This window comes from Crotalus tigris, unplaced genomic scaffold, assembly GCF_016545835.1.
Source record: "Crotalus tigris isolate CLP2741 ecotype Arizona unplaced genomic scaffold, ASM1654583v1 scf7180000017628.32516253702:7417878, whole genome shotgun sequence".
Classification (NCBI taxonomy): Eukaryota; Metazoa; Chordata; class Lepidosauria; order Squamata; family Viperidae; genus Crotalus; species Crotalus tigris.
Window position 1 is genome coordinate 4993288 of NW_024096523.1, and position 24625 is coordinate 5017912.

At 43.9% G+C, this 24625-nt stretch overlaps 1 protein-coding gene across 4 annotated transcripts in view; it reads right to left on the reverse strand.

Moving 5' to 3' along the window:
- Window positions 1-24151, reverse strand: part of CATSPER4 (cation channel sperm associated 4) — a 36156-nt gene extending 12005 nt beyond the window's left edge. For 2 of the 4 annotated variants that reach the window (XM_039334146.1, XM_039334144.1), the window contains exons 1-13: window positions 23816-24120; window positions 23452-23535; window positions 15009-15152; window positions 13074-13175; window positions 11779-11876; window positions 10290-10410; window positions 9252-9385; window positions 7387-7579; window positions 6950-7164; window positions 5319-5481; window positions 4192-4266; window positions 3444-3479; window positions 2815-2847 (exon numbers count right to left, since the gene is read on the reverse strand). In XM_039334146.1, coding sequence (XP_039190080.1) covers window positions 2815-2847; window positions 3444-3479; window positions 4192-4266; window positions 5319-5481; window positions 6950-7164; window positions 7387-7579; window positions 9252-9385; window positions 10290-10410; window positions 11779-11876; window positions 13074-13175; window positions 15009-15152; window positions 23452-23535; window positions 23816-23935 — 1518 coding nt within the window. In that variant the 5' untranslated portion in view covers window positions 23936-24120. Of the gene's footprint in view, window positions 1-2814; window positions 2848-3443; window positions 3480-4191; window positions 4267-5318; window positions 5482-6949; window positions 7165-7386; window positions 7580-9251; window positions 9386-10289; window positions 10411-11778; window positions 11877-13073; window positions 13176-15008; window positions 15153-23451; window positions 23536-23815 lie in introns of all 4 variants that reach the window. The other 2 variants (XM_039334147.1, XM_039334148.1) reach the window with 2 other exon arrangements.
- Between the last annotated feature and the right edge of the window lie 474 nt (window positions 24152-24625).

Consider the following 24625-nt stretch of genomic DNA (forward strand, 5'->3'; position numbering starts at 1 on the left):
CAAGAAACTCACGGAAACAGAACAGCGCTGGCCCATATGGGAGAAGGAGGCATAAGGGATACGTTGGACATTACTCACATGGCGACAGTTCCTGGAAGGCAACAAAATCCCCTTCCAGGTGTGGACTGATCACAAAAATTTGGAAGCCCTGAAAACGTCCAGGAAACTCAATCCCAAACAAGCCCGCTGGTCCCAGCATTTTCACCAGTTCCAATTTAAGCTCAAACATTTACTAGGGAGAAAGAACTTCCTGGCAGATGCACTATCTTGCATACCCCAATATAACAGCACATGAGCCACAGACTCTAAACCAATGATGGCAGAGTCACAACTGGCAGCACCAGTAACCACAAGAACCCAAGCCAAATTAAAACCACAACTGGACAGCCAAACTGGAATTGAATTCAGAAAAAGTTTGGAAACAGATGAATGGTTCCAGAAAAACAAAAAATGTGTGCACAATGAGAGAAGGGTTGCCCTGGGTAGGGGAAAAGTTATATATACCAACAACCCAAAGAGTCACTTTCATGCAGCTTTGCCATGACACAAAATCAGCAGGGCATTTTGGATTTGTAAAAACTTTACATTTAATTAAACGGCAATTTTGGTGGCCATCCATGAAAAAGGACATAGAAAGTTATGTGGCCAGTTGTCCAAAATGTGCCACTGCAAAGAGGTTGCAAGGGAAATCGCCAGGACTATTGCAAACAGTGGCAAGTCCCTCAGCCCCCTGGAGAGAAATAGCCATGGATTTTATAGTGGAATTGCCAGAAAGCAAAGGGAATACTGTGGTCTGGACGGTCACGGACTTGTTTTCCAAACAGGTGCACTTTATCCCTTGCCAAAAGATTCCCACTGCAAAAGCCTTAGCAAACCTTTTCATCCAACACATTTACAGATTGCATGGGGCACCCCAACGCATCATCTCTGACAGGGGGGTGCAATTTACGTCTGCATTTTGGAAGGAATTTTTATCCCTCTTAGGAACCACTCAGGGACTGACATCTAGCCACCACCCTCAAGGAAATGGGGGGCTGAAAAATGAACTCCGTACTTAAGCAATATTTAAGATGTTTTCTTAGTTTCCAGCAGACCGAGTGGGCGGACTTACTCCCTTTTGCAGAAGTTGCCTACAATAATGCAGTCCACTCCAGCACAGGTTACACTCCTTTTCAAATAGCTACCAGTCAAAGTTTCAACCCCATGCCAGAGTTAACCCCAAACGAACCAACGATCCCTTCACTGAAAGAATGGATGGAAAAACTACAAAACACCTGGCCAATAATTAGAAAAGCACTAGATTAAGCTATGCAGGCATACAAAGCACAAGCCGATAAAAAAAGTGTTGAGCCTACATCATTCATTATAGGAGAAATGGTGTACTTATCTACAAAATACCTAAAATCCCTACAGCCCTGTAAAAAACTTGGACCAAACTATATAGGACCTTTTCCAATTAAGAGAATCATAAATCCAGTAACAGTAGAATTAGAATTACCCAAAAATCTCAGGCAAATACACCCAATTTTTCATTGCAACTTGCTGAAAAGAGAGCATCAGTCACCTCTACGGCCAAAAATCCCCCCCACCACCACCTCCAATCATGGTGGAGGGCGAACAACACTTCGAAATAAAGGAAATCCTTAACTCTAGGAGATATCATGGAGCGACTCAGTACCTAGTTGCCCTGAAACATCTCCCTCCCTCACAAAACGAGTGGGTCCATAAACGTCATGTCAGAGCCCCGAAGCTATTGAAGAAGTTTCACACAGAGTATCCTAACAAGCCTGACTAACTTTTATACCTGTTTTGTTTTCTTTCAGGTGGATCTCTCTTATTTTTAAGGGGGCCAGATATCAGAATCCAATTATACTTCATCCCCAGTTATCAATTATAGAAAACCCCATTTCTGCCCTCTCTGGATTCTGTCATAAAGAAAGAGAAGGGGGTGAACAAAGGGGCTTTATGGCCCTCACTTCCTTCAGTACAACTTCAAAGGGTTTGAATGTGGATAGCACCAAAAGGCCTTATCATAACAAAGGAGGCTATTTACCTTTCATGTAGTTTTCTCTGAAGTCTCCATCCAGCCGGCAGAAAGGAAAAAAGGGGTGGGATTGTGATGCCTGAAACTGTCACTAGAAGAGGGGGGTGATTGGGTGGAACTACTGGGGAACCCCTTAAAACCTTAAATTGGAGAGCTTGGACCCCAAGTCCTGTCTAGAATGCCTGCAACCATTTTCTCTTAATAAAGGATTCCTGTTGGAAGAATTATTCCAAGAGTTCTGTCTTCTTAAAATGCAAAGTGGGGTGGGTCCTTACACTCCATGTGAATCCCTAAGAGGCTCTGTGATGCAGTTAGGTTAGAAGCGAGAAGACCCAGGTTTTAGTCAGCCTCAACCATGAAACTCATGAGTGATTTTAGAGAGTCAGTCTTTCAATTTGACCTGTTTCACAACTGGTTATGGGAGGGTTTAGGACTATGAAGCCACCTTGAGCTTCTCAGGGAAAGATAAGCTAGAAATCCATAGGAGGAGGTGGAAAAGGAATCCCTCCTCATCCCAAAACACCAAGTAGGGACCCTAGAGCCCCTCTAAAGGCCAAGAACAGGCCTTATCTTTATTCATAAAAGATTTAGTGAATCAATGCTCAGTGTTCTCAAGTTGGAGTGAATGAAACTCAACAAGTTGAAAAATCCCCGTGTCGTCATGAACATGCATGGAACGTCTATTTTGAGAGACTACATTTCCTCTGGAACTAAGCGTGGTGCATCTCTCCCACAATGGCTGAAGGGAGAGCCACCCAGGAAATTCTTACCGAGTTCCTCTGTTGTTTGTCGAATTTTGCTGGCTAGAGAAGGGAGAAACAGTGAAAATGAAATTGATAAGTGGCAAAGAACATTGGTACAAATGAGACTTCTCTGGAAGGGCTGTCTGGGTAGCTGAATCCAGGGCTTAAATACTACTTCCTATTTCACCTCTTTCCTAAGTTTACATGCACATTTTCTAAAATCCATCCATTCATCATCCTTTAATTTTAAAAAGTGCGTGCCTCACATTTCTATCTTGTGATTCCAAGTGACTTACAAAATCTAAAATTCAGTAAGGAAAATCAGCAGCAACTGACCAAACAACCATTCATTTCTTATGGGAGAAGGAAAGGGAAAACCCGGGGAGGGGTGAAAAAAAGGGCTTAGCCTAGAATCCCTACATAGCCACAAGCAAATTAAGTGCAACCCTCCCTTTATCTAACTCTAACCAGGTGCTAACTGTTGAAAAGATTCCTGAGCATAGGCCTTTAGCAACAAATCAGCTTAATTGAAACTTCATCTGCCTTTGGATGCAGAAAAATGGACAGCTTCTGCTGTGTCACCAGCTTCATTGGGCTTTTTGCAGACCAATAGGAGAAAGGCAAAAATAGCCCAAAAGTCAGTCCAATATTCTTACCAAAGTTTGTCGGCGTCCCGTTGTAGATTCGTCCAGCTGCAGGGTAGGAAAAGCAGAGAACAAGAGATGTCAGGACTTAACGTGAAGTGTATCATCCTTATCCCTTTGAGTTCTAATGCTCTCCATATACTGTTTGGTGAACAGGACCTGGATGAAACCTTATGCTCACTAGCATGTACAGAGTCCCATCTCCTTTTGCAACCCACAAAAGCTCCTGACCACAGTCATTCATCTTTCCCATTGTTTTGAGGCAGAAAATACAACATCTGTAATGCAAGCACTGCAGTATATTCAATATGGTTTTAAAAGAGAAAAAGTATCCCCCCCCCAAAAAAACCCCACAAGTGCATTATTCACTTTGAATTATTGCCCCATCGATTGTGACCTTTGCCACAGAGAAGCCCAGAGTCACTTGATGGACTTGGGCAGCTATAGGATATGAATGGATGTATGCATGCATGCATGCATGCATGGATGAAGTGAAATGAAATGAAATGAAGTAATGTGAGGTGAGGTGATGATACATGTGACATGAATTGTCCCCCAGACGATGCCCATGGCCTTCCTTCTCCCCCCCAAAAATAAGGTGTAGCCCCAGGCACCAAAGGGAATTTCATCACTGCTTTAGGAACTGAACACAAAGATGGGGTCATTATAGAATTAGAGAGTCCTGGCCACCACCCCACATTAGCCTGTGCCAATGTGAATTGAACCCAGGCAGGGCAACCAAGCCCACTCTTCTACTTACTGCAGATTGTCGCAAGGCTCTCATGGCTGCTGATTTTATCTCTCCTTTCTGGTACTCTCTATCAAGTAAGTGTGACTGTGCAAGAAAGATACCCAAGGGAAAAAAGGTGAACAAGGGATCCAAGATGGTATACATGAAAAATATAATTGCATTTTTTATTCTGAAGCGCCAATGGTTGTGCTCATGCAACATACTGAGCTCCTAGAAACTATATACAGTACAGTATAGCACGGGTCCCCAACCCCTGGTCCGTGGACCAGTACCGGGCCACGGCATGCCAGCAACCAGTCCGCAAAACAAGCAAAGCCCCATCCATGGGATGCAGGCAGCACACAAAACCACGCACTCTCTGGTCCATGGAAAAACCTCTCTCCATGGAACCAGTCCCTGGTGTCCAAAAGGTTGGGGACCTCTGCAATATAGGACAAAGTATATATATTGAACCAAGTAAAATATAAACCCAGTGCCTGTATTAGCACAACATTATAGCTGGTTAGCGCTAACTAGGGAGGTAAGTTAGTACAGGTAGTCCTTGACTTATAACCATTTCTTTGGTGACTGTTCAAAGTCACAGTGGCACTGTAAAAAGTGACTTGCAACTGGTCCTCACAGTGTCTGTCAAGAATCCTTCTGGTCTCTTGATCAAAATTCAAGTGGTTGGCAACTAGCATGTATTTAAGATGGCTGCAATATCCCAGGGTCACATGACTGTCATTTGTGATCTTCCCAGTCAGCTTCCGACAAGCAAAGTCAATGGGGGGGGGGAAACGGATTCACTTAATGACTGCACAATTCATGTAACAACTGCAGTGATTTGCTTAATAAGACGACAAAAGTAAAATTGGGTAACAATTCACTTTACAATCATCTTGCTTAGCAACAGAAATTCTGGTCCCAATTGTGGTTGTAAGTCAAGGACTTTCTGTATATCATGTGAATTTCTGGTTTCAGTTTTCCAGCCCCCTTAATTCGTGTGTGGTACAATACATGCACACATCTAGAAGCTGAATTAATTCAGTAATTAGCTGTAGGTACTGTGTAGTCTCAGTTGTTCAATAATGCGTCTTGCCCATGGGTAAATTACTTTGCTCCCAATATAATCATTCGACATAGGATTGAAACTCTACCTTCTCCAGGTTCATCAGCGTAGACAGAACATCACCAGTCTTTGCATAAATTGTATTGTTGGCAATCATTGTTTCTGAAATGTTTGCCCCACGGATGTTTCGAAGCACAATCTCCTGCTCCTGATCTACATTGAATTTGAGGGACCTCACCTCCTGGACTATTCTATGGAGATCAAAGTCCAAAATCAAATAAATCTAGGGATGATTTCCATGAATTACATTGGCACCAAATAGCATGTAAACTTGGGCAATGCTTTGACATTTTAAAATAGACTTGCATGTCTAGAGTAGACTGTCTAATCCCTCTCCTATGACTCATTCCCCATGAGTCCATGACCATCTATATAACATTTCTCAGTTCCATTTCCATTGCTAGGAGCAACTCTGATGTCAGTTGGAATCAACACATGTGCTCCTTATAATGTGAAGATGTCTACAAAAGAGATAGAATTTGAGCAACAGAAATTAATCTTACCAGCATGACTTCTAACTCAGTTAATTAGAGTTCATGGCAAAAAGAACACAACAAGCTTGCTTGGCAAAGACCTGGCCTGAATTAACTGGCCGTGGTCCTGTTCCCCTTGGAGCAAGCTCAGATGTGTGTTGAACTTTCCCCAGAGCCCTCTCTCTCCACCCCCTAGGGTGAGAGGGGATTCATTCCCATCATGCCAGCAGAGGAGGCATGCTACGGGTCCCATCAGCCCAATTATTCTGGCTGGGGGGTCCAGGAGGAGGGACTTCTCTGCTGTTGCTCCTGCCCTCTGTAACATCTTACACTCACCCCATGTGAGGTTGGCCCCAACCCTCCTTTCCTTTCATAAGGGTCTCAAGACCAAAGGGGAACAGCATAGTGAAATAGCTGATCGTCTTCTCTATTTGTACTAGGAGCTAAAGTGCAAAATTAAAGATTAAAAAATTAAGTTAAATCTAGATTAGTGAAAGATAGATTATCGTCCTACATTTATTTTTCTGCCATTCCTTCCTTGTGTGTAGTAGCAAAGGGGAAGTATTCATCTCACCCCTAGAAAGAAGGCAGCAATGGCCAATCACTTTTGGAATCTTGTCCCCCAAAAACATCAGCAGCAATTAGTCCAAGTGGCTGCCAGGAGTCAAAGGCACAAAAAAACTTGTAAATTTATGTATATATACCAAGATGTGCCCATTTGGGAAGGAAGGGAAGGGAAGGGAAGGGAAGGGAAGGGAAGGGAAGGGAAGGGAAGGGAAGGAAGGAAGGAAGGAAGGAAGGAAGGAAGGAAGGAAGGAAGGAAGGAAGGAAAGGAATTTTATATAGAAAAGGAAATTAAGTGCCCAGTAGAGTTATATATTTGGAAGAATGTTACTGTGTTTTTTTTTTCAGTTCGTATCCCAACTTCCTACCATAAGGGCTAATGGTAAAAATATTAAATAAAATTAAACCTAAAATCTGGCTTTACATAAACTAAGCTTCATGTTGCGATTAACTAAATATAATTACTGCATTTGCAGGTCATGATGTGTCCAGTTCCACAGAGATCTCAATGTAGTAATCAAGTTGTGGTATGATTGCACTATAGATAACTGTTGTTAGCTGGCTACATTAGAATAGCTTCCATTCTAAGGTGGGGAAAAAACAAAGGAATAGTAGGACTTACTGGTCCAATTCATCCCTGATCATTTGATATTCCTTTAAGTTCTCATGGATCGCTTCCAAGACAAGGCAGAGATCTTCACAAGTTGTCTCATTCAAGTTGGCCAAATTGCCAAAGCTGAGCAACTCCTGATGATGGACCATGGGTGTTCCCTGAATAACTTCCTTTATATGCACCGCTTCTGACTGGGATGCAGTGAAGTCATCATCGGTGCCATCCTGCTCAAAAATCCATACGATTAGGCAGCCCTCAACTCATCCAAACACCATAAAGTAGGGCTGCCCCTCTATTGAATGAGCGGCTTCTACATATAATTTATTTGATCTGACCCTTGCAAGCTCCTGTGCCATTTTCAGGGTCCAGAGACTAGGCATACTGCCCTACATGCAGTGCTTTTTTTCCCCACTTGGCTTCCCCAAGTCTTGACATTACAAACTCACATCAAATCCAGCAAAGCCTCCAAGGGAAGGAAAATTGGTTTTCAATTGCTTCTTCTCATGATACGCGGCCATAGATTGTTCCAAGTTGGTTGTCACCACAGCCACCAGCAGATTTGCAAAGATGAAGGCCCCAAAAGTGATGAAGATAAAAAAGTAGAGGGCCCCACCTATCTCTAAGGCTTTACCTTCATGTCTGTGAGGGAAAGAAGACATGCAGTCATTAAAGGAGCCTTTTGTAAATATCTCAAGGTAATATGGCTTTGAGTCAGGCTTGTTCATCCCTCCTGGGGCTCAGGACCAGCCTTATCTTTATGGACAGGGAGGTGACCAAGAGATAAGACCCTCCTTTCTGTTGGAGAAGAAAGTTGCATATATCAAGTTGCACTTGATTCCTTCAGACTAAATACATTGGCTGGGTTTTCGAATGCTTCTTAAATTTAATCCTTAAATTAAATTCTCTCCAATTCTGGGCATTATGATACCAAAAAAAGTTGGGCCTCTAAAAGGAGTACAGAGAAGAGCAACAAAGATGATAAGGCTAAAGGTCTGGAGGCTAAATCATAGGATGAACAAAACTAGATGTGTCTAGTCTAACAAAGTCAAGGACTAGGGGGGATGTGATAACAGTCTTCTGGTTCTTGAGGGACTGTCACAGAGAAGAGATTGATTTGTTCTTCCAAGTACTTGAGGGTAGGACAAGTAGTGAGTGGAAAATCATTAAAGAGAAATCCAACCTACATTTTTCTGACAGTGAGAACAATCAATCAGACATGTCAAACTCGCGATGTCCTGTGACATCGCGCAATGTATCGGGACGGTTTTGCCATTGCCGGCAATGGGGTAGGCATGGCTTCTGGATGACGCATCTGGCCTGTGAGCCGGCAGTTTGACACCCCTGAATCAGCAGAACAGCTTGAATCCAGAAGTTGTGGGCAAGCTGGAGATTTTCAAGAAGAGATTGGGCAGCCATTTGTCTGGAATGGTATAGGGCAGGGGTCCTCAAACTTAGCCATGGCTGGTTGGGGAATTCTGGGATTTGAAGTCCACAAGTCTTAAAGTGGCCAGATTTGAGGAACCCTGGTACAGAGTTGTTGGCTTGAATAAGGAATTGACCTAGAAGACCTCTAAGGTCCTTTCCAACCCTGTTATTCTATGTTCTATGTTCTAAATCCAGTATAATCTTTCCAAGGACTGCACAGCAGATGCAAAAGATAGCCATGTGATCCAAAAAAAAAAGATGGAAGCTGGGTGAGAATTTATTTGACATACTAATTTTGGTTAAATGTAATCTTAGGTAAAGGAGTGCTAGCCAGCCATGAACATGGAATCCTTTGGGGCAGTTTTATGATTCAAGGGCTACTTGAGTCATGTTTCACTTCACTTTCATTTAACTACTTTATCCTTGCATTCATCTGGTTAGCAGTGATATCTGAAGTGATGACTTCAGCAGAAGCTTATATTTCATTTGATCTTTTGATAAAAGTGTTCCAAGTTGAAACCATTTTGTAATTCATTTCTCCAATTTATAGGAAGTTGTCTGAGGTGTGTGTGTGTAATTATAGAGACTGCATTGTGCCATTAATGACCTCCGCAAAAAGTGTCATAAAATCAAGTCAGGTCACGAGATATCTTAACTTATGACCACAACAACTTATGACCAGACCAATTGCAGTCATAAGATGAGGACCATCTGTAATGTGTGAAAATATGATGATGAAGATGGATGGATGGATAGATAGATAGATAGATAGATAGATAGATAGATAGATAGATAGATAGATGATGGACGGACGGACAGACGGACAGACGGACAGACAGATAGATAGGTAGATAGATAGATAGATGTAGAAAAAGATTTTACTCACTCAAAGTCATTATAAATATTAATCCATCCATCCTGGGTGACGCAGATGAAAAGGGAATAAAGAGCCGTTCCCAGGTTCCCAAAATGCTTTGGAACAAGGGTGCCAAAGAGAGTCACTCCAAACACAGAGAAGACCTGCAAAAATACACAGTGAGAATGGTGCAAAAATATCTGTTTTCTGGGACACAGTTTCCCCCTTGAACTGGAAAATCACAAGAGAACATAGTAGACTAGCGGTCCCCAACTTTTGTGGCTTCGCAGCCCAGCACAGGGGGGAAGAGGGAAACTGGGGCACATGAGTGGCAGGACGATGTGCACATGGGCACACAGATCAACTTGCAAAGAGGCTACAGCCCAGCGGCGGGGGTTGGGGGCCTCTGTTGTAGACCATCTGAAATAACCATATCATTCTTCAGACTATTTTCCATGCTAGGAGAAGGACATAGATTTTTTTTCTGCTAAGGACTGCATTGTAGGCAGAAGAAAGCAACTAATAGCAAAGTTAAAGAGCCATTTTTTTCTCCCTCTCTGATACCTTCTGCCAGGTGTGAAGAATCCAGACCATATATTAAGTTGTTCAATTAATTACATTAAGTAGTTCAGAAGATTTATTGGTCAAGCCTACACACAAGAGTCTAGTCAACCATAGTTCAATACTAAATGGGCACCAGATAAGGGTTAATGGAACTCAAGAAGAGTTGGATTTAGATCATTCGTTAGAATGTAATGATTCTGATGACTCATTTAATTTTGACCCTTCTGAAGGCAAATCATTCCAATGATTAATTGTTCTCACTGTCAGGAAATTTCTCCTTAGTTCTAGGTTGCTTCTCTCCTTGATTAGTTTCCCTCCATTGCTTTTGTCTTGCCTTCAGGTCCTTTGAAAAATAAGTTGACCCCTTCTTCTTTATGGCAACCCCTTAGATATTGGAACACTGCTATCATGTCACCTCTGGTCCTTCTTTCCATTGTCAGTTCATTTCCAAACAAAAGAATTTAGCTTGGGGTATGGAGAGGAGATCTGATGAAGGCATCTTACCAGCATGATGGCAAAAAGTAGGATCATGATATTTGCCATGTCAGGAATGGACTGCAAGATCACCTGGATCATTCTTGCCAGGCCACTAACCAAGCTACACACTTGTATCAGCCTCATGACTCTAGAAGGAAAAATGGAAAATGTGTCCATGTACGTTTACATAAAGCTGACAGCTCCAAGGAGTGGCTGGTCTTAAATCATTCTTTCCCAATCCGATGCCCTCTGGATGTTCTGGGTTTCAGCACCCATTGTCACAACCAGCACAGTCAACGGACATATTTCAGAATCCAACCATTAAGGTGTAACTGGCTACCAGGACAATGTTAGGGAAGCACAGACACTAGTTTAACAGAAGATGTGGAATTAATATTTCATCTACTCTGGGGCGCACAGTAGATCATTCATTGAAATTCACACAATAATATTGTCATGGTTCCAATAGATGAAACCAATTAAAAGAACTTCAAGGCAAAGATTTCTTCCTTAAAGAACATTTTATTCAGGAAACAAAGTATTGGCACTTACATAGTTGAACCCAAGACTAAAGTTCCCTCCCCCAGGATACAAAGTAACAAGTTGCGATTCCCACCCCAGAAAGGCTGTCATAAATCACATTCACCAATTAATCCAAAATGGGGCTCAACTTCTCAGCCCACCAAAACTTTATCTAATATTGCCCTTGAGTTCACACACAGCTGTAATTGTTATGGCTAACTGGAAATGCTCAAACATTTCCCTCTACCCCCCTTCTACATCTAAAATTCCAAAAAGCAGAAATAAGCACAATGAAAGCAAAAGGTAAAATGGCTACAGTTTCCTCAATTGTCACAGTGTTGACAAATATATTATACTGTGCAGGAGAAACTGGAAACTGACAAAACCTTAATTACAGGTAGTCCTCGACTTATGACCACAATTGACCCCCAAATTTTCTGTTGTTAAGTGAGACACATTGTTAAGTGAGTTTTGCCCCATTGTATGACACTTCTTGCTGCAGTTGTTAAGTGAATCACTGCAGTTGATAAGTTAATAACCTGGTCATTAAGCAAATCTGGCTTCCCCATTGAAAATCTTTTACTGCTTCTTTTTTTTTTTTAAGCAGACAAAACCAGGAATTGAATCCAAGAATAATACATGGAAAACATGTATTCTTCCACAGAGCTGTGCTTCTTGCCTGTTACATTACTGCCATCCAGTTTGACACTATTTCAACTCTACATTGGATCAGTCCATCTGGAAGAATGTAAGATGTATCTTTATATGGGTATAAAAAGAGGTTGGGAGTTATCTGAGAATCTTCTGAATCGAAACCAGCATGAAATATCAGTTGCTAAGAATATTGGTTAAAGAGACCATTTGTTTTTGTGTCTGTCCTTATAAATTTCACAGATACATTGAGTTGAGCGTTGGATGACACAGAACAAGGACTAAATAAATCTTTGGCCTGATCCAATAGCACTCATCTTACCTTTTTATTTTATGTGCTTACCTGACCATTCGAAAAACTGTCTCATTCTCCAATAGAGGAATGATCAAACCGATGCATAGGTACAAAACAATACAAAAATTGATGATATTCCAGCCATCCTGTTTAGGGGAGAGAACAAACTCTTGAGAGACAAGGAAGGTTAGGTATATGGAAGGATGACGTTTCTCCAAATTCTGTAGTCCGGGAGTAAGGCAATTTTAGGAATTTCAGATCCAAATTGGAAGGAAGGCAGGAGTAATCCAACATCAGGGTTCTAGATAGAATTTCCTAAGAAGACCTTAGGGGAGTTGATTCATTCCGTGCTCACAGCCAGGAGGCTACCAAATATGCAGAATTTTCTTTCTCTGCACCAAGACTCTATCACATGTGGGTTATAGCAGAGCAAATATCTTATATGTCAAGGTAATAATTTAACAGCTAACCAGCTTGTATAATGTGAGGTGTATGATGTAATGTAATATAAGGTGGATGATGCAATGATAGGAATGATTCAGCAGGGTCTGTGTCTCTTAACGAGCAAGCAGGGTCTCTTAAGAGCCTGAGTATAAAAGGGAAGGCTTTTGCTGGAGTGTCTGTCTGTTCCGTTTGCTTGCTGTAACTGCTGTGTGTTGGATCCTGCTGTATTACCATGTGTATGTATATTGTTCCTGGTGTATAATATTGTAGATAGCGTAAACCACCATTTAATATAGACTACTGTTTACTGTGTTTTCTCCTGGGTTATCTCAGCACAATAAGACTGTGCATGCTCTGACATTATATATATATATCATCAATAAAATTTTCAACAAGGGAGAGGGACATTAAAGGTAGTCCTCGACTTACAGCCATTTTTTTCGAGATCATTCAAAGTTGCAACAGCAATGAAAAAAGGTGACTTGGGACCATTTTTCACTCTTACAAGTGTTGCAGCATCACCATGGTCATGTGATCAAAATTCAGATGGCAACTGGTTCATATTTATGATAGTCGCAGTGTCCCAAGGTCTTGGAGTCACCTTTTGTGACCTTCTGACAAGCAAAGTTAGTGGGGAAGACAGTTTCACTAACAACCGTGTTACTAACTTACTGACTGCAATGATTCACTTAACAACTGTGGCAAGAACAACTCTGACAAGAAAAATCATAAAGTGGGGCAAAACTCACTTAACATGTTTCGCTTAGCAACAGAAATTTTGGGCTCCATTGTGGCAATAAGTTGAGGACTACCTGTATGTATCTGTTTGCACCAAGTTTCAATGCCTGAATAAGGTTTCTTTGGACTAAGCCTTAAGACAAAACCCTTGGCCCCCTCACCTTCCAGTACAAACAGAATCCATAGTACCAGTTGAGAATGACCTCACAGATCAGAAAAGACAGCACAATCGTGTCAATGGCAGAGAATAAGCCAAAGTACTTCTGTGCAAGGAAAAGAAAAACGAAAAGAGATTTGCATGCCTCCATTTTTATAACATTTTTTTAAAGTTCTCATACTTTGCCTTTAATGCTTAGGTATTAACCTCATTTGCATAATAATGCTTACATCTGCATGCGTCTAATGAGGCCAGGATAGAGCAGTAAGCTGATTATTTATTTAATTGCTAAATTTATTTGCCACCCATCTCACCATCGGGCTACGCTGGGCGAAGATTTAAGACAACTCAGCATGCCCAGCTCACCACTGTCAGCTCGCCACCACCGAGTCACCTCTGCCAATTCACTGCCGCCAAGTCACTACAGGACAACTCCACACAACTAACTCTCCATGGGGACAACTCGCTGTGGGCAGCCAGAGGGAGAACTGGACGGGCAGGTGAGTGAGTGGGTGGACGGAGTGCGGAGCGCTGATAGCAGCCAGGAGCTTCCCATTTTCATACCTGTCGCCACCGCCATGTTGAGCACCGGGCCACCCATGGCGAGTTGTCCCTAGAGCCAGTTGGCCATGTGGGATTGTCCTGCAGCGACTTGGCAGTGGTGAGTTAACCACGCCGAGCTGGCCACGCCAAATTGTCTCATTCCATATATAGCAGAATGAGACAATATATATTTATAACAGTAAAATGGAAAAAAATAATTTAAAAAATGTACACATAACAATAGCAAAGCATTGAAACAATAAAAATACACAAGGGGAGTACAATAATATAAATTAGAAGATGGGCAGAGGGGGAGCAGGAAGCACAGGGAGGAGGAGGGGGTCAACTAATTAGTCACGTCCCATCCATTATTTACTTATTGCAGGGATAGGCACTATTTCTACAGGTAATGAGCACATTTCTGAACAGCCTGCCAGGGCGGCAGTGGATAAGATTTTCTGCCAGCTCATGGGATCCATGTGTTTTACTGTTTTATTACATTGGGAAAGTTATAGAGAACTTCTTTTTAAAAAATCAAAATAAACATGTTAACAACAAAAACAACAACAACAACAATAATAATAAAGTTGGAAGGGACCTTGGAGGTCATCTAGTCCAACCTCCTGCTCAGGCAGGAAACCCTATACCATTTCAGACAAAGGGCTGTCCAGTCTCTTCCTAAAAATCTCCAGTGTTGGAGCATTCACAGCTTCTGGAGGTAGGTTGTTCCACTGGTTAATTGTTCTAACTGTCAGGAAGTTTCTCCTTAGTTCTAGGTTGCTTCTCTCCTTGATTAGTTTCCATCCATTGTTTCTTGTTCTGCCTTCAGGCGCTTTGGAGAATAGCTTGATTTTCTCTTTTTTGTGGCAGCCCCTGAGATACTGGAACACTGCTATCATGTCCCCCCTCGTCCTTCTCTTCGTTAAACTAGACATACCCAATTCCAGCAACCTTTCCTTATATGTTTTAGCCTCCAGTCCCCTAATCATCTTTGTTGCTCTTCTCTGTACTCTTTCTAGAGTCTCAACATCTTTTTTACATTGTGGTGACCAAAACTGGATGCAATATTCCAAGTGTGGCCTTACTAAGGCATTGTAAAGCGGTATTAACACTTCATGTGATCTTGATTCTATCCCTCTGTTAATGCAGCCTAGCTTGAAGAGGTTATGTCGCCCATATTGAGTCTTTACTAAACATTTCAAACTTGCAGTGCTGAGAGTGATCTTTTGCTATCAAATTTCTGTATCATTTGTGGCCCCAAAAATGGGACTGGGGGAGTTTATGCAGTCCAAGGATCATCAGAAGACACAGGACAGTCCCTGGAGAAGCACAGGTCTTCTCCCACCTCCCACATTTTAGCAGGAAGCAGTTCTCCTGCCAGGCACAGTATACCAACCTCTTCTAGTGTTGGCTCTGTTCGGAGAGCAATGACGATGGCGTTGCCAATTACAAGAGTCGCTAACAGAATCTTGAAAGCTGGATGATGCAGGAACCTGCCCATGCAGGTTTTTGAGATAAACTCTTCCACATCCCAGTCATCCTGTTGGAGAAAGAGTGGTGTGGTTCTCTGATTATTAATTTAGCATACGATGAGAACATGTCAGAAGAGAAATAAACATATATACACAGTCCACATAATTATAAGTAAACTGAATGGTAAAAAATATAAATATAAAAAAGATGTTGAGAGAGCAAAGAAGAGCAACAAAGATGATCAGGGGGCTGGAGGTTAAAACATATGAAGAACGGTTGCAGGAATTGGGTATGGCTAGTCTAGTGAAAAGAAGGACTAGGGGTGAGATGATAGCAGTGTTCCTGTCACATGTTCCGACTAAAGAAGCACTTCAAAGAACTTTCAGGCATGTTTCCTAAAGTCTTTATTTGCAGAGCTACAATTTATGCCGGTCACCATTGGACTAGTTGATGCCAGAATCTGAACTTCCGGTCGCTGGCATCAAGCTTTCCTTGCTCAACCCCTCCCTTCTCATGCAGTCACAGGTCACATTATCCAATTAGTGAGAAGGTCAAACGTTTACTTCCTCTTTCTTTCCCGGGCTTTTTTCCCCCGCCCAGTCTAAGCTAAGTATTAACCCAATAAATGCCAGACAGTTTTGCATATTGTCAAAGCAAGAATATACAGTATTTGCAGCATTGACATCCGGCCCCCCTTACAAGAAGGACAGAACCTGTAAAGTAAACAAAAGCATATGTTAAGGGTTATCTTTCGGTTTGTTGGGGTGTTTCACATGAAACTTTTCGATCAATCTGTCAGAGTTCACTTCACTAGATTTCACCCAGGTGGCTTCAGACAATGGGTATCCCTTCCATTGTACCAAGTACTGTAATTTCCCTCTAAAGATTCTGGAGTCAAGAATACGTTTCACTTCATAGTGGGTCTGCCCTGCCACTACGAGGGGTCCAGGTGCCTTCTTTGGAGGAGGTCTCAAAGTGGAGCCCCGATAAGGCTTCAACAAACTACAATGGAAAACTGGGTGAATTTTCCCTAACAGTTTAGGGAGTTTTAGTTGTACTGTGACTGGGTTGATGACCTTTACTATGGGGAAAGGCCCCAAGAATTTTGGTCCCAATTTCTTGCTGGGCAATTTGAGGCGTAGATATTTAGTTGACAGATAGACCTTTTCCCCAACTTGGAATGTTCTTTGGGGAGCCCTCTTTTTATCAGCCTGCTTTTTATAGGTTTCAAAAGTCTTTTTTAAAGCAGTTTTTGTGTTTTTCCAAACTTCTTCCCATCCTCTCACCCATTGATCAAGTGTCTGTGAAGCGGAGGGCAACTGAGGATATTCAGGTATTGGGTTGAATTCTTTCCCTGTGGCTACTTTGAAAGGCGTGTAGCCGGTGCTGCTGTGCACGGAATTATTGTATGCCACCTCCGCAAAAGGGAGGAGATCAGTCCAGTTCGTCTGTTGGTAGGAAACGTAGCACCTAAGATATTGCTCCACCATTTTGTTAGCGGCTTCAGCGGCCCCATTGGTGGCTGGATGAAAAGCAGATGATAACCCTTGAGATGATCCAATCAATGTAAGGAAATTTCTCCAAAACTTCGCTGTGAATTGCACCCCCCTGTCTGAGATTATTCGCTTAGGGGCACCATGCAGCCGGTAGATATGTTTCAGGAACAATTTGGCCAGGCGTTGGGCGGATGGGAGTCCTTTGCAGGCGATGAAATGAGCTTGTTTCGAGAACAGGTCTATCACAGTCCAAATGACAGTATTTCCCTTACTTTCAGGTAGGTCCACTATAAAGTCCATAGCTATTTCTTCCCAGGGTTGAGAAGGGTCTGCCACGGGTTGCAGTAACCCAGGAGTTTTCCCCGGGATTCTTTTCATTGTAGCACATACTGTACAACTTTTTACATAGTTTTCCACATCCTTTTTCAGCCCCGGCCACCAGAATTGCCGGCGGGTGAGGTGTAGGGTTTTCAAATATCCGAAGTGTCCAGCCTGCTTTACATCGTGGCTGTGGTTGAGAGCATTTAGACGGAGCGCTTCTGGCAAATATAACTTCCCCCCTTTGTAAGCCAAGCCATCCCTGCATGTTAGGGACGCTTGATTATCTTTGAACCATTGGTCAGTGAGGAGCTCTCGTTTTATTTTCTTCACTCCAGGGTCATCCGGATTGGGGACCCTGCGAGGTGTAAGTTGAGTGACAGTTTGTGGATTGGGAATAATTGCCTCGTTAACCTGCTCTCGTTCACTTTTGTACTGGGGTAACCGGGATAGCGCATCAGCTAGAAAGTTCTTTCCTCCTGGTATGTACTTTAGAGTGAAGTTGAAGCGGTTAAAGTACTGTGCCCACCATACTTGCTTTGGTGACAATTTGCGAGGAGTTTTCAATGCCTCTAGGTTCTTGTGATCAGTCCATACCTCAAATGGCACCTTGCTCCCTTCTAGATAGTGTCGCCAGTTCAATAGCGCCCACCTAATTGCGAAGGCCTCTTTTTCCCAGATTGCCCATCTTCGCTCGCTCTCAGTGAATTTCTTAGAGGTGTAGGCACAGGGTTGCAGGATCCCATTTTTGTTCTTTTGAAGTAACACTGCTCCAACCGCCACATCGCTGGCGTCGGCTTGAATCACAAAGGGTTCCCCTGGGCAGGGGTGCTTTAGAACCGGTTCAGCGGCAAATAGTCTCTTTAAATTCTCAAAAGCTGTTTGACAGCTCATTGTCCATGCTAGTGGTTGGCCCGGTCGTGGCTTCCCTCCTCCTTTGCCTGTTTTGAGTAGTTCTGTAAGAGGAAGGGCAATCTCGGCAAAAGAAGGGATGAATTGACGATAAAAGTTGGCAAAACCCAGAAAGCTTTGGAGCTGTTTGCGAGTCCTTGGGGGTTGCCATTCGATTATAGTTTTTACCTTGGCCGGATCCATTTCAATACCCTCATTGGAAATTCGGTAGCCAAGATAGTCTAATTGGGTTCGGTGAAATTCACATTTTGACAATTTGACATAAAGCTTGGCATTCAATAGCTTCTTTAACACTTCTCTCACTAGCTTTATGTGATCAGTCATGTTTGTGCTGTATATCAGGATATCATCAAGATACACCAAAACCCCTTTGTACAAGTGATCATGTAGAACCTCATTAATCAACTGCATAAATACAGCTGGGGCCCCCTGTAGTCCAAATGGCATGACTTTGAACTGATAGCTCCCCATAGGGCAGTTGAAGGCAGTTTTCCACTCGTCTCCCTCTTTTATTCTCACCCGGTAGTATGCCTCTCTTAGGTCTAACTTAGTGAAGACACTCCCCTTAGCCAGGTGGGTCAATAAATCCTTTAGGAGGGGGAGGGGGTATTTATTTTCCACACTTACAGCATTGAGTCCCTTGTAGTCTACGCAGAGACGAAGAGACCCATCTTTTTTCTCTTTGAACAACACAGGGGCTCCCACGGAAGATTTGGCCCGTTCAATAAACCCCCTCGCTAGGTTCTTGTTCACATATCGCTGCATCTCCTCCATTTCGAGGGGGGACATAGCATACATCCTCGGACGTGGGAGTTTGGCTCCGGGCACCAGTTCGATGGAGCAGTCATTGGGTCTGTGAGGGGGTAGGGCATCACATTCTTTTTCACTGAACACCTCCGCCAGGTCCAAGTATTCTTTGGGGATGACTGGTTCACCTGGGGTCAGTGAGACGGCCATGTGCGCTCGCTCATTGGGTGGTCTGAGATGCCCGGTAACATCTGTTGAATCAATGGGGGGATCAGGCCCTATAGGTAGTCTCACAATTCTCATTCCTTTCTCCCACCAGATAAATGGCTTCCATTTGTCCAACCAGGCTAGTCCCAGGATCCCTGCCTCGGTCATCTTTGGAGCCACCAGGAAACGAATAAACTCCCAGTGTGCACCTATTTCTAGGCGTAAAGGCTCAGTTAATTGTGTAACAAGAGTCCCTCCCATCAGGGAGCCATTGGCTTGCTCAAATCTCATCGGTTTGGAAAGCTGTTTTGCCCTTATGCCCATTTTCATGGCAAACGCCAGACTAATAATGCAGCGGGTACATCCCGAATCAATTAGTACGTTTAAGTCTATTTGTGCTCCAGACGTAGGGATTACAAGTTTGGTGGGCAGTGAAAAAGGCGGGATTTGTTGACTCACCATTGGGTCGTTTTCTCCTTCATCGTCGCTATCAAAGAAGGGAAGAGCAGGGGCAGGTCCACCTGGAGTCTTGGCATCCTCCTGTGTGTGGGGTGTAACCTGGGCAACTGGTTCTTGCGTGAGTCGATTGGATTTTTCTCTTGTTGGCCGCTGAGCAGGTTTCTTTTGCCTCGCCGGTCCTGGCTTGCTCTGCAGTCGAGGGTAGGGGACTGGACAGGTGGCCGCTCGGTGTCCTCCTTGTCCACACCGGAAACACCCGAAGGAAGGGTGTGCAGATGGCCTGGTTCTCTCAGCCCTCGCAGTGGTTGAAGGCTTTCGTGGGGGTGATTGCTGTTCAGGTAGCTCTGGTTGCTGTTCGGGTTCCTGTGGGGGAGGCTTTTTATAGCGAGAGAGCTTAACATCCAGCTTCACGGCCGTCTGGTACCACTCCTGCAGCCGATCAGGTACTTCTCGATAGATGCAAGCCTGGGAGAGGTGATCATCTAATCCCTCAATGAAGTGATGGATGAGGGACTGCTCAGGCCACCCCTCTATTCGACCTGCCATCTTGCGGAACTCTCGCACGTACTCCAGGGCAGGCCTCCCTGCTTGTTTTATTTTGTGAATTTGTCCTGCTGCTTTGAGGCCGATGGATGGGTCTTCAAATCGTTCTCTCAGTCCTAAGAGAAAGAGATGGGGATCCTCCAATTCGAGGGCTTGCTCGCTATATAGATTGTTCAGCCATTCAGATGCTTCTCCCTCCAGGTTGGCCCCAACGACGTCAACCATGGCCCCTGGTTCTGGATAGAGATAGGCCCAGCGATTTAAATGAGAACGCACTTGGTTGAGGAAAAAAATCAGCTTCTCTGGGTCCCCATCGAACGTTGCATTGAAGGGTGGTGCAAACACAGGCTGCTGTGGCCCCCACTGGGGCTGGTTCCATGGCTGCTGGGCCCTCTGCTGCTGGCCAGCGGGGTTGGATGGTACCCCCTGCTGCTGTAGGCCTCCCAATGGTGGCTGCGCAAGTGGGGGTTGTAGTGGTCTTCTCTGTTGTTGGACTGCAGGGGGTGGTGGTGCCCTCTGCTGCTGCTGATCATTCATCTGCTGGGGAAACCCATCTACCCATTGCTGCAGATGCCTCAGACTGGAACTCACCCTCTCTTCAGGGTTGGGGTCTCTGACTGGCAAAGGCAGGGTCTGACAGGCTTCCTGCTGGGCTCCCCACTGCTCCTGTGGCCACCCCAGTTGCTGTAGGCCCCAACCTGGCTGCAGAGTTATGCCCAGGGGTTGCACGTTTGGGGGCTGTGGCCAACCTCCTTGCTGTGGCTGTTCTCCCCCCAGCTGCTGATTTCCTGGCTTCTGTACCACCCCAAGACATTGCAAGGCCTCTATTGGCTGTGGTAAGTTCAGAGGACGTGGATCAGCCACTTGCTGGGGAACCCAATTTCCCCTTTGTTGCAGAGGATTCAAACTGGGATTCTCTCTCTTAGGGATGAAGGTTTCACTTTGTAGGGACTGTTTTCTGTTTCTCATTTCTAAGTTTTGAAATCTTTCCAATGACTCACCCATAACTGTGTTATCTGTCCATGCTGCTTTTGAAGTCTTCGCTCTCAGCTGGGAAATCTGCCAAATTTCTCTCTCCCCCAGCTTGCTGGCTGTCGCTTTCCCCCCCCCCCCCCCGGGGAAACTGCTGCAGCTACGGGGCTGGTTTCAGGCAATCTTTCTTTCTCCATGATGAGATCTCCCCCGAAACTTTGCCACCTCCTTTCAGGCATAAAGGCAGCTGTTGATAGATCGGGACGTAGATCGTTTGAAAAAAGTGTGGATTCTGGCATGATGTCACATGTTCCGACTAAAGAAGCACTTCAAAGAACTTTCAGGCATGTTTCCTAAAGTCTTTATTTGCAGAGCTACAATTTATGCCGGTCACCATTGGACTAGTTGATGCCAGAATCTGAACTTCCGGTCGCTGGCATCAAGCTTTCCTTGCTCAACCCCTCCCTTCTCATGCAGTCACAGGTCACATTATCCAATTAGTGAGAAGGTCAAAAGTTTACTTCCTCTTTCTTTCCCGGGCTTTTTCCCCCACCCAGTCTAAGCTAAGTATTAACCCAATAAATGCCAAACAGTTTTGCATATTGTCAAAGCAAGAATATACAGTATTTGCAGCATTGACAGTTCCAATATTTGAGGTGCTGCCACAAAGAAGAGGGAGTCAAGCTATTTTCCAAAGGACCAGAAGGCAGAACAAGAAGTCATGGATGGAAGCTAATCAAGTATAGAAGCAACCTACTGTAGAAATTTCCTATTGATGAGAACAATTCACCAGTGGAGCAGGTTGCCTTCAAAAATTGTTACTGCTCCAACACTGGAATTTTCAAGAAGAGATTGGACAGCCATTTGTCCAGAATGGTATGGGTTCTCCTGCTTGTGCAGGGGTTGGACTAGAAGACTCCAAGGTCCCTTATCATGCACAGGCCAATGGTCTTATGGAAAGGATGAAGCAGACTCTAGAGGGTATGCTCAAGAAATATGCAGGGCATGACCCAAAACATTGAGATACATGGCTGCCTTTTCTATTGTTTGCTTACAGGGAATTTCCTCAGGCATCCACAGGATTCAGCCCTTTTGAATTAGTGTATGGAAGACAACCTTGTGGTGTTCTAGACATCGTTAAAGAAAGCTGGTGTGGAAACTTAGAAGGCTGAAAAACCTATCTGACTCGCCTGAACGCAAAGTAATAAGTTGAAAGCCCTAGCATAGGGGTCTCCAACCCTCAGTCTGTGGACGGGCACCAGTCCACACCATGCAAGCAACCAGTCCACGTAAACAAGTGAAGCCCCATCCATGGGATGCAGGCAGCATGAAAAACCACGCCTTTGGTCTGTGGAAAAACCTCTCTCCATGGAACTGGTCCCTGGTGCCCAAAAGGTTGGGAGAGGTGCTGCCCTAGGACACATTTGTCCAGGAACATTTAGCAACTGCCAGAGAAAGCCAGAAAAAACATTAAGATCAAGGGCAGAAGGTGAAGCGATTTAACATAGGAGACCAAGTCCTGTTACTACAGACCAGGGGTCTTCAAATTTGGCCCTTTTATGATTTGTGGACTTCAACTCCCAGAATTCCTCAGCCAGCGTCCCTGGCTGAGGAATTCTGGGAGTTCAAGTCCACAAGTCATAAAAGGGCCAAGTTTGAAGACCCCTGCTCAAACAGTCCTCAATTTACAACCATTTGCTGAGTGACTGTTCAAAGGTCATAAAGTGGGTCAAAACTCACTTAACAACCACCTTGCTTAGCAACAGAAATTTTAGGCTCAATTGTGGTCGAACTTTGAGGACTATCTGTATTGCCTAGTTTTTTTAAAAAAAGAAAAGCAAACCACAGACTAAGTGATAGTGTTCCTACATAGGAAAGAGAACAACTGGCCCAGTGAAATTACAAAATAGAATGGTAAGGGACTCTAAATTTATGTGTGCCGTACAACTGGGTGTGACTTTCTTGGAGCCATGATATATGTAAAAGAACACATAAAATTAAGTTGTCCTCCATCACAGCAAATTAAAGAAGCATCCCAGGTCTGCTCAGACAGGAAATGATTTTTTTTCTCTGTTTTATTTCTTCTCCAATCAAAAATCTCTTTCCTTGTTCTTATCAAGAATCAGGGCATACCCTGAAATATTTTTAGCTGCCTTCCCCTTTAGTATATTGATAGAGGAGCATATCTGTAGCTCCGGGTTGAAATGAGGGATCCCAAGTGCTCTTTGAACTTGGTAGTTTCATTACCAAACTAGGTAACATCATCAGTGCTAATTTGCTAATAGCAATAGCACTTAGAGTCAGCACATTGGCCCCAACAATCTGGGTCCTCATTTTACCGACCTCGGAAGGAGGGAAGGCTGAGTCAACCTTGAGCCAGTGAGAATCAAAACTGTGCAGGCAGAGTCAGCCTACAATACTGCACAGATGTAGTGAAACTTGTGTAAAAAAAAAGAAGAAACCATCAAGCCCTCTTAATGTGTGAATGCTCTATTATTGTGTTGCCTGGATGAAAGCTACCCTCCTGAGCCTTTCATCTTCTTTGCTGCAGCAAAGGGACCCCTTTAGTCTTAGTGTCAGCTGTCTGTTTTCTCCCTCTACAACTATCCCATGTAATGAATCACTTTCCCAAATCCTCTTTCCATCACCAAAACACACCAAGAAAGGAGGAAAGAGCCCTTCAAAGAAAGCCACAAGGGGAAAACAGCATACCTGGGCCCGAATGATGTCTTTGCAGCTAATCAGAGGCGTTTCCAGTTCATTAAGGGAACTCTTCCGATAATACTGATCACTCTGCTGTGGGAAAGAAAACTTTCACCGTTTACATGCTGCAGCCCATTCTAAAAATTTGGGGTGCAGGGATGGTGGAGGAATTGGGATCCTTATTTCCTGGGATCAGTCACTAAATACCTTAAAGTTAGCCAGTTTGGTCTAGTGCTTAAGGCACTGGGCTAGAAATCAGGCGACCTTGAGGTCTACTTCCCCTTTAGCCATGAAAATCATCTGGGTAACCTTGGGCCCCTCTCTCTCTCTCTCTCTCTCTCTCTCTCTCTCTCTCTCTCTCAGCCCAACCCACCTTAGAGGGTTGTTGTTGTGGGCAAAACTGGAAGAGGAAGGAGTTTTGGATACGTTCACCGCCTTGAGTTATTTGTAAAAATAATAAGGGTGGGATACAAATAAATAAACCATGTGCCATGGCAGACTATGGACGATTTAGAAGTGAGGTTCCCAAACTCTTCAGCTCATCAAACCCTTCATGAAGTTTGAAATTGTTGCTATCACCCAAGGAAGGAGACGATGCACCCATCCACCACCACCATCACCCATTCAATTCAAGAAGCAGCCTCTAACCAGCGAGCCCTTATAAGGGTTCTCCATCCTTTTCTCTCTGCCAAGTCCACCACCTCTACTATCACTTGAACATCCCACTCCTGTAGAACCCGGTGAGTGTGACCTCACAGACATCAGAGCTCCCTTCAATGCAGGTGGGCCGGCAACATGACGAAAGAAAGAAGGCAGCAGATGCCAGGAGGAAAAAATTGAGGAGGAAGGGATTTCCTACAAACATTTTTCATACATAGAGGAGAGGTGGGATTCTGCCTGGTGAATAAGTCAGGCTGTCAACCCTGTGACAAACCGAAACGAAGCCACATAATTGATTGCCACATATTTAGTTAGAAGGAGGAGGAGGGGGGTGTAATTCTCAGTTAGCCAAAATAATTCATATGTATGGAAACCAAGGTCATTGCTGATAACATTTTGGCCGGTTGCTGGGAGGAGTGCCTGCATTTTGCTGAATTCATTGGTGAATGTGATTTATGACAGCAAATTGGGATGGAAATTGCAACTTGCAACTTTATAACCAAGGGGAAGGGAATTTAGTCTT